The sequence below is a fragment of the Mirounga leonina genome, unplaced genomic scaffold (assembly GCF_011800145.1).
Source record: "Mirounga leonina isolate KUSES-001 unplaced genomic scaffold, KU_Mleo_1.0 Mir_166, whole genome shotgun sequence".
NCBI classification, from domain to species: domain Eukaryota; kingdom Metazoa; phylum Chordata; class Mammalia; order Carnivora; family Phocidae; genus Mirounga; species Mirounga leonina.
This window is the reverse complement of record NW_023270418.1, coordinates 20,865,986-20,876,591: the sequence shown is the minus strand read 5'-3', so window position 1 is coordinate 20,876,591 and position 10,606 is coordinate 20,865,986. Positions and strand designations below refer to the sequence as shown.

The 10,606-nt window shown below is 36.2% G+C and overlaps 1 protein-coding gene across 2 annotated transcripts in view; it reads right to left on the bottom strand.

Annotated features, from left to right (window-relative positions):
* Window positions 1-492: 492 nt before the first annotated feature.
* The window catches only part of API5 (apoptosis inhibitor 5), a 28,660-nt gene continuing 18,546 nt past the window's right edge, over window positions 493-10,606 (bottom strand). Inside the window, exons 12-14 of one of the 2 annotated variants that reach the window (XM_035012597.1) lie at window positions 7,658-7,734; window positions 6,995-7,131; window positions 493-2,620 (exon numbers count right to left, since the gene is read on the bottom strand). In XM_035012597.1, coding sequence (XP_034868488.1) covers window positions 2,538-2,620; window positions 6,995-7,131; window positions 7,658-7,734 — 297 coding nt within the window. In that variant the 3' untranslated portion in view covers window positions 493-2,537. The remainder of the gene's footprint in view (window positions 2,621-6,994; window positions 7,132-7,657; window positions 7,735-10,606) is intronic. The other variant, XM_035012598.1, reaches the window with a different exon arrangement.

Genomic DNA, 10,606 nt, shown 5'->3' with positions numbered 1-10,606 from the left:
AGTCCTCAGCATATAGGTGGTATTAAAGCTAGAGGACTGGATGTGATCACCAGGGGAATTTAGTTATCTTGTTCTATCCATTTAAATTTTGGCTTTAGAACACTCCTAACCATTCTTGGTGCTACTTCAGGAAGACTTTTAATAAAGGCTGGTTGTCAAATTAAGAAGTTCTGACTTGCTTTACATATTAACTTGAAGATGGAAATTATTTATTTCCTAACAATTTGGCAAGTATGTATCTGATGTTTTGCTTCAATAAAAATAACCAAATCATTTTTTTCAGAAGAGTGTATTAACTTTTAAAAATAAATCTCCAAAAATGAAAATTAAAGATAACTTGCAAGACTGAACTCCTTGAAGGCAGAGCCATAACTTGTCCATCTTTATATTTTCATGGTCTAACACACTGGCACAACAGAAATAATCAATAATGTTTAGTGGATATCCAGGAATCTTAAGTTACCATAATCATAACACATCAAGACACAAAACAAAATTACAAAAGGAAATTTATTTCAAAAGCATAAGGGAACATTTACATTTGAACAAGGTGATAACAGGTGTCTTGCAAAAGAAAAAAAATTCATGGCATGAAGTTTTTCTTTCAAATTTTTGAAGCAAAAATAACCTAAGTTGTGCACTATTGCCTTTGGAAAGGTAAGAGGAACAATGAGGTGGTAAAGGAAGGAACACAGTCAACTCAGTATCAAACTTGAGAAAGTAAAGTCACTTCTGCTCAGCTTTGAGTTTACAAATATGCTTTAAAAAAGAAAAAGAGGAAAAGTTAGACTTAATGTTCAAATTTATATAACTGTAGTCCCAATACAGTTTCTGTATTTGAAATGGCTTTAGGCCACCGGCTGATGCCTCTGAGGTCCAGACTATCTGGTCACAGTTTTCAAATGGCAATTCTATGTTCCTATGTCTGTTCAGATTCCAAGGGAGCTTTAGGTTCAGCTCATAGTCTTTTGGAATGTTTAAGAGATTATTGCCACCACTCCATAGTCAAGCTGACCAACTTCTTTTGCTCACTTGTATCATTCTAGTCTTTAAAAAATATTTTTCCCATAAACATGTGCAGTAATTCTAACAAAGGGGTTTTGCTTTTTCCCCAATGTAGAGGTAACAGTAATGAAGACACCTGCATTAGAATCACAAACTATTCCTCAAAAAATATGTCAAACTACTAGAAAATGTCATTCAGGCATTGAATTTGAATAGCAAACTTGGGGAGGGAAGATTAACTGTGGAACAAAAATATATGAAACATTCAAATGCAGAGCAAAGGGCCTATGCTACTAAAAATGCCCATGACATTAATCACTCCACAAACCCCCCGTCTGTTGTTTTAACCTAAAGAATCTATTAGCTAACTTATACAATAATTTTGATTAATAACCTGAGAAGTTAAAATCTTGAAAGTGGCAAAAGCAAACCGAGAGAGCATCCCTTTCTTATTGGTACACCATGTTTTCAAGTCACTTTTCCTGGGTTGCCCTGGTTATTAAATCCCCAAATTCTAAATTATTCTATCTCATCCTGTAGAAACCTATATGTACATAAGATTCAATATTTTGGCTGTATTTCTCCAGCAGGGATCTCCAAATTTATCTTTGAAAATGCAGCCTTTGTTTATTTTTAGTTTTAAATAACAATAATCATGTAAGTGCAACTGACTCAAAATTCCTCACTACTGGGAGGAAAACCTAGGTAACAAGTTAATAATGGATTCAGCCTCAAAAAGGATCATCACCGTGTCAAAGACTACCCGTTCCAGGAATTTTAAAAAAATGATTTATGTTGTGTAGTCAAGTTTCACAGCATGCATGTATATATACACACACATATGCTTATGTATGCATGTATATTATACATACACATTTCTATTCAAATAGTAAGATCCCATAGTCAAAAGTTTATATCACAACATATGGAGAAGAGTTAAGTAAGCAGTGCAAAGCAACTTACTTCCTCCTAAAAATGTAATGTCATTTCTACATTTTAAGAAAGCTGATAAGTATTTTGCTTTTATAACACTAGGTAGGAAATGCCTAGCAGCTTTATTAAAATTAACAATGAAAATAAAATGTTAAGATTGACCATGACTCTTCTCCATATGTTGGGGAAGAAAAAAAGACAGAGGGTAGAGGAAATCAGTAACCTTTCAACTGATCATCTTTACCAGTTATCAGAAACAGACTGAATTTCATTATATTTTAGACTGGAATAGATTTCAATAACAAATTACCAAGATGTTTAAAAGTAAAAGATTCACAATATGAAGTCTGAATAATGATGATATTGCAAAAACAAGTCAAGATTGTGGACAAAGCATCCAAAAATATCACTGTGGTTTTTACCTTGGACATAACCATGGTCTGTTTACAAAAGTAGATCATACATACAAAGGTATAAAGAACATTAAGTTTTTAGCTGAAGGCAGCAGTCCTTTTAAAGGGACATCCCCGGCAATCCAATGAGTAGTAGAATTTAAGTATATTAAGCTCATGACAATGCTGAAGAATGTGATGTCTTATTCAGTAGAGTCTTCCCCGACTACGATTTCCTCGTGCTCCCCAACCTCGGCCACCTCTACTTCCCCTGAAGGCTCCTCTCTGCTCTACGAAAAAGCGAACAAGAGTTTAGGTCTTGCTCAGGACTTCATGGTACAGCAAACACAGAAGAAATGTAGCCCGTAGCTTTGAGTGTATAGCAGTAAGCTCTATAAAAGCAGCACTGGTATTCTGCTAGTCTGTAAATTCAATCTGTACATAAAACCAGGGCAACATATATACTAAAGCACATATTCAGAGTAGGTACTCAATTAAATGTATCCCACTAACAAGATGTTTCAAGGTGACAATGTTATAACTACATTTCTTCGTTCTTTATTTTGATGCCTATCACTACTAAAGATAATTAAACTATAAAAATTTCTATACTTGATATGAAATTAACAAGCCACTGGTCTTCAAAAGCTAGTGCCATGAATGCAAAATATCTTAAATTATCAATGATCAGTTTTGAAAAATTAAGCTAGACTGAAAAGCGTACCTTTCAAATGCAATGAATAGGCAATCTGTTTTGGTCACAGTATTTCAGACACCTGGACTCACAAAAATGCAGGTATAAATGCCAATAGCTTTTCTCACTGCTTTATCAGCTACGTGAGCTGCTCAGAGTACTGCCAAAAAGGTGATTATGTACACAGTGTTTAGCACACTGATGTAAATTAAGAATATCTTTTGCTGAAAAATCAAGTCACTTGTGTCATACAGTTGAATGAGTTTTTGATTCATTCACTGGTTACTCTCTTTTATAGCTCCAGAGAAATATTCCTTTAAAGAGTCTTTCCAGTGAAGAAAACTGATTGAAGTTATCCGCCAGGTTGGACTTTTCATCATACATAAATAAGTTAAGAGTCTCAAACTTCTAATTCCAGAGATCAAATCTCTTCATTGAACTTTCAAACTTCCTCATTGCAGCAATCTTGTTAGGAGCAATAAAAACCACCTGGCGTTGCCGTTTTGGATCCATAATGTTGAATGCTTGAAAAATTCCTATTAAGTCCATATTGCAATCATTTTTTTGCCATTATGGCTAGAAATATAATTTGGGTAATGTTTTGATGTTTTTTTTTTTTCCCTCCAGCAACCATGAGTTAGAAAACTAACTCGACCTTTCCCCACCTTAGCCAATATTTATCTGTTTAATGGAATGGGATCGGATTCAGAGTCATCTTTCATGTCATGGCACATTTTTCTAAGCTGATCTATTTGAAAGCCGTTTAAGTGACACCACCATGTTTATTACCCCTTGAACATATTCAGAAAATCAGAGGTGGTCTGAGGGTAAGATGTTCCCAGTAACTGATGCAGTAACTGCAGCAGGGAGTGTAGCAACCCTTATGTACGCTCTAACTCTTGCATTTTTGACTGTTTAAGACTTGGCCTCATCTATGCAGATGTCAGCACATTTTCCCCCTACTGTACTCATTATAAAACCTTCATTTTTCGGTTAATTTAACAACACACTTAACAAATTAACATTTTTTTTAACAAATTAACATCTTCATAGATATCATTATTATCTACAAGCTAGCTGACTACTAAAATACACCCTTTCAATTGTTTTTCTTTTTTTTTTTTTTAAGATTTTATTTATTCATTTGAGAGAGAGACAGAGAGAGAGAGCACAAGCGGGGGGAAGGGTAGAGGCAGAGGGAGAAGCAGGTTCCCCCGCTGAGCAGGGAGCCCGACCCTGGGATCATGACCTGGGCCGAAGGCAGACGCTTAACTGACTAAACCACCCAGGTGCCCCTACTGGCTATTTCTTTTTGATCTGCAATGGATGCAGCCATTTCTGTAGTTCAGGGAGTCTCCAAATTTTCTTTTTTTGAAGGGCTCCATCCTGAGGGACCATTCTGCACTTTCAGGATCTTTTCAGTGGTTTCAAGCTTACATTACTAACTTGAAAAACCACTGCTCCCAGTTAAAATTATACTTTCAGTTATTTTTACATTCTAGAAAGGTAAGAGATGAAGGACACAAGTCACAACATATAGCATGTTTAGTACCTCTGGGTTACTGGGCAACTCTGTATGCAGGAGGGAAAACTAAACATGAGTAGGTGTTTGTAAATACTTTGATTGAAAATGCACCAGGAAGTTGAACTGAGTTCATATTTATAAAGCAAATAAGAGACCTTGGTTAGTAAAGTGATAAACTTGGATAAGGAAAAAAAGTCTACATAAGCCTGCCTGGATTCAAAGAACAATCACAAATTCTGGTTCCTCTTCTATGATGAATAAGTTCAGGCCTATGACAGTGGCACAGTCTATTTATTTGACTGTAATAAGACAGTATATCAATACTGAGTCTCTAATAACCAAAAAGAGTAAATTTCCTAACCCCTCAGCATACATGACTTTAAAATTAAAAAGACCATCCAACCAGTCTTTAGAAAGATAAAACAAAACGTGAGCTTGACAGACACAGAAAAGTGGAATTACAATGATTTTACCAAATGTGGTTAAGAAAATCTATGTACTAAGTGACATTAAGAACACAAAACATGTTCTCCTCTCCAACTTTGAGGCAACACTGACATCCCAGAAAAAAAAAGCAACGTGCTTCTTTCTTCTGCACACAATGTCAGTTCCCTAAGAAAAGGACATAAAAAAGGTGGAAAGAAACCTGACGTAGGTAGGTCTTCCAAATCTCATCTGTAGTATCAAGAACTGTTTTCAATTGGATGGGTAAAAGAAAGCGAAGAAAACTCTTGAAATTCCTACTGTGAGAATACCTATAACCTGTTAACATTCAACTCTGAAATGTAAAATGCTAGCAGAAATTTTGCTGCTACTTTCCATTCCAATAAAAAGAGTCAGAGTTTAGTTTGCTTTGTAATTCTGTTTATGACCAGCACCCAAATGACAAGGCTGACCCCTTTAGTAATATTAAAGTGCTGTAATATCAGACACAAAAAACAATTTAACAGGCAAGCCTGTTCTGCCCTTGCTACTTTGAGGACTATGAACAACTGTTAGTTATAAGGGACTCAGATTTTTTTCTACTGACAGTGAAAAACAATCACAATCCAAGGCTTTGTATTTTTCACATCTCTTTTCCACATGCATTATGTCATCTGATTCTCACCATCAGGCAGCCAATGAGTTTCTTAGGGCAGAATCCTCATGGAAACTCAAGAGTAACTCACTTGCCCAAGTGACAAGGAATACAATTCTCTATATATTGCCACTGCTCTCAATTACTTTAAGTCAAATATAGGATCTGAGATAATAGTTGGATTTTAAGAATAATTCTCATAGACACATTAAATCATACAAGTGACTGAAGACAATCTTTTTTGCAATGAAATAGCAGAACCCTTTCCATTTACAAAATGTTTTCACAAATACTGTTTTTTCCCCCTCTTATTTGACGTTTTTAAGAGCTCTGTGTTATCCCTATTTTTCAAGTAAGAAAAGAGGCTAAGAAATGCACATTTACATAGTAAGTACAAAAGTTCAATGATCCTTCCTACACTAATTTGCCTCCAAGTCTGACTGGAGTAGAAGGGTCATTTCACAATCTAAAAACTGCCTTTCCATGATGTTTGCTTTTTATTTAGTTATTGTAGGAAGATTTTAATGTCACGATTATCTCACCTTGCAAATGATTATAGACAGTGTATGTTTCAGAATGTGTTTTAAGAATAATTACTGCAGCATTAACTGACTGGTAAATTAGACCAGTCATAAGCATATTTGGTTGTATTATTAAGCTTTGTCTTCTTAAGCAAGGTTAAGGAGCTGACTCAGTGATATTTCACCCATTCTTCTTTGAAAGGATCCATCACATTCTCAGTCAAATGAAACAAACTTTGCTTCTTCACCAGCACTGGGAGAGAATGACTAGTGGGAAGCTCTCCTGGCACCAATGGCTAACGCTAGGAGGGAGACTGCACTCTGGGCAGTGGAGAGAGACTGCAATGTACACACCTTCCTTGCCAGATGATACTTTTAACATCTGACTCCACTTCTAGGACTTCTCCTTTTCAAATAGTTAAGAAGATGGAAGACAAGCAGGAGGCAGATAAGGTCCAAGATCATTAATATCATCACATCTGCTAGAACCTATAACTATTCCTGAGGGAGAATGCACACAATGTCTTTCCTTGAAGTTACAACAGGGAAAACCAAGAATGGATGGTTCATGCCAACTTCCTTTGTTTTGTTACTTCCTCTGAATACAAGAGGCATATTTTTCTTTTCTAAGTTCTTTTCTAAGTATTGCATGCTCAATTCATTGAGCCCACAAGGGAGGGTCAGAAAGGAATGGGGTAACTTGTTTCCCCAATAGCTCTAGTTTCCCAAGCTACATCAGAAGTCAGTGGAAAGAAGTATTGTGTATGTAATATATATAATAATTAAAGTACAACACAATTTCTGCCTAATTTCTCATATTGCTTGTACCCAAACGGAAACGCTCACCATAATTAAAGTTGCTCAAATTGCTGCTATATTTCCCACTAGGAGGATTATATATCTGCCTGGCATCCCTTTTTGGTCCTGCTGGAGATTTCTTGGGTGGTGAACCGGAAGTTGTATCTTCATTGGCTCTTTTTTGCCTATAATGGTAAGAAGAATGGCAATAAAAAATTCTATTACCGGAGGACATTAAAACACTTGTAATTTAGCATTATCACTTACAAAGGACATCCTAAAGATGATAGTCATATCAGAAAAGAGGAAATAACGTTCTGAGGTCATCAAATTAACTGTGCCTTAGTTATGCAGACAGTGCCAGAGGGCATTTACAAGGCTTGAAAATAATCTGGAATACGTGGCTACAAAATCTTATGTAAGGGCAAGTGACTAAGTTGTAAAATTCGTCAAAAGTCTAGTTATGCTGCAGAAGTACAGACAAGCCTGAAAATTCCAGGGTTGTATTCCACCCGTTTATTTGATAAACACTGCAATTAGACTTTATATTTTAAGCCATGCTTATTTTATTTACATATTTTAACATCTTATTAAGATTATTTAACTGGTAAGGTACCATTTTGTATAGTGAATATAACATCTGAATTCTGATTTTTGTATTTATAAATCTTAAATATCAGAACCCTTAAATCTCTTTTAAATATATCTTACCCAATTTCAACCTTCTGTACAGGTTTCCAGGATAATGTTACTGTGCTTTTATAAGAAGGAGGAATGTGGAAAAGATCCTAAAAAGACAAAATGAAGACAAAATTTCTAATATATCTGGTGGTATAGAGAATGGTGATGAGGGTAAGAAACATGGAGACATCTTAAAGTTTAGGAGAGAGTAAGCTCTGATCTATTCTTCTTGTTCACCTAAAAAAGACAGTTGCAAGGGCACCTGGGTGGCTCAGTTGGTTAAGCGACTGCCTTCGGCTCAGGTCATGATCCTGGAGTCCCGGGATCGAGTCCCACATCGGGCTCCCTGCTCGGCAGGGAGCCTGCTTCTCCCTCTGACCCTCCCCCCTCTCATGTGCTTTCTCTCTCTCATTCTCTCTCTCAAATAAATAAATAAAATCTTAAAAAAAAAAAAAAAACAGTTGCAAGAGAAAAAATAAACAGATGATTTTGTTTACAAATTATACCTATTAAACTTCACTAATGTCATTTTGTATACATCACTTCAGAAACTGTAGCTAAGTTTTTTTCCTATTTATTTGAGAGAGAGAGCGAGCGAGCTTCAGCACGAGGTTGGGGGCAGAGGGAGAGGCAGAAGCAGACCCCTGCTCGCTGAGCAGGAAGCCTGACATGGGGCTCAATCCCAGGACCCTGGGATCATGACCTGAGCCAAAGGCAGATGCTTAACCGACTGAGCCACCCAGGCGTCCCTAGCTAAATTTTTTCTAAATGATGATCATTTAGAATTCCAGGATAAAATATATCAACTGTATTAAACGATGTCTTAAGTATTTCTTTTGCACAGCTGCAGTCACCAAGGTGCTTTAAGGGAAAAAGAATGGTACAAACTACATTGCTTTTGCAGACTTTTAAGTGGTTCAAAATTAGAACAAAATTAGAAAACTAAAGGCCTGGCTAATCATATTTTTCTTCTTCTCAAATATCTATAAATTACCAATAAGGGAAAAACACACAAGATTTAAATACCAAATTATTAGTATGTGGTAATGCAAATGTTTGCTGAATTTAAAAGTTAAAGTAATCCAGAACTGAAATAATCTAACCTCATGATATCCTCAAAACTTGGATGCATTTCTAAATATATTTATTCTTAGTATTTTACCTTTCTTATCAGCTTTAACTTTGGTTTTTTAGAAGATTTTATGTATCTATTTGAGAGAGTGAGTGAGTGGGAGGGATGGGATGAGAGTACCTGAAGCAGACTCCACGCTGAGCGCAGAGCCGAAAACGGGGCTCAATCCCGTGACTGTGAGATCATGACCTGAGCTGAAACCAAGAGTTGGACACCCAACCGACTGAGCCACTAAGGTAGCCCACTCTGATTTTTATATATAGGTAAAATTTGATTAAACTGTTCTTTCCAGGGGCGCCTGGGTGGCTCAGTTGGTTAAGCGACTGCCTTCGGCTCAGGTCATGATCCTGGAGTCCCGGGATCGAGTCCCGCATCGGGCTCCCTGCTCGGCAGGGAGTCTGCTTCTCCCTCTGACCCTCCCCCCTCTCATGTGCGCTCTCTCTCATTCTGTCGCAAATTAAAAAATCTAAAATAAATAAATAAATAAACTGTGTTCTTTCCACAGTTAAACATACTAATAAAATCACCTACTATATGAAACTTAAGTCTACTCTGCCAGATAAATGCAGGGAATTAGTGGTAAAGTCCTTTGGATCAAAAATGCTTGAGGTTTCTAACTGGACTATTTAACATATGATGTTATTAAAGGGATTTTACTTTATATGAGAAAATGGATGTTGGCTATATCTATTTGTGGTATATATATGTATGTTAATCATATTCTATACTTTAAACTGATACAGTGACTGTGTAAATTATTTCTCAAAAATAGCTCACATTTTGATTATGAATTCACTGTTTGAAATTATTATTTTTAAGGTTTTGAAATGAGTGGTAGCTAAAATTATGCAAAGAGCCCAAATGTCCATCGACTGATGAATGGATAAAGAAGATGTGGGCTGTGTGTGTGTATAAGAATATTACTCAGCCATCAAAAAGAATGAAATCTTCCCATCTGCAACAATGTGGATGGAACAGAAGTATATTTGCTAAGTGAAATAGGTCAGTCAGAGAAAGAAATAGCATGATTTCATATGTGGAATTTAAAAAACAGAACAGATGAACAAGGGGAAGGCAAAGAAAAATAAGATAAAAACAGGGCAGCAAACCATAAAAGACTTTATAGTTAAGACAACAGAGGGTTGCTGGAGGGGAGGTGGGTGGGGGGATGGGCTAAATGGGTGATGGGTATTAAAGAAGGCACTTGTTGGGATGAGCACTGGGTGTTATACTTAAGTGATGAGTCACTAATTCTACTCCTGAAACCAATACTACACTTACATTAACTAACTTGAATTTAAATTAAAAAAAAAAAAAAAAGTAAAATTATAAAAATTTTCTTAGGAGATGGGAGTATTTGTACCTCTTCTCTTTCCATGATACTCATTCTTTAATGTCTCACTGTTGCTTTCTCTGAAAAGTTTCCCTCTCTTCTGATAAAAAGTAATTATTCCATGGGATTTTTACCAGATTAGTATTAGGGTATACCACTAGTCCTAATTTTGTTACTGTCAGGCTTTGTGCTCTAGGTGTTACAAACATCAGTGCTTTTTCCACCTGGCTACGATACTGTTAACTTAGAGGAAGAGATGATGGTTACTTTGTTGTGATTCTTTTTTTCTCCCCCTCAGATTGTGTTTTGTTTAGATTAATGGATACTTGGGGAGGATAAAGAGAACTGAAGGGTATTTAGGGTTTAATGGTAAGGTACATCTTAGTCGACAGTACAGAAAGCGCTCAATTTATTACATAGACAAGTTAACAGAAAAGACCACAGGGAAACATTTCATGGGCCACACAGGCTTGTCCATCTTTAATGTAAGCAAAGCAGGCTTTTACTGGCCATT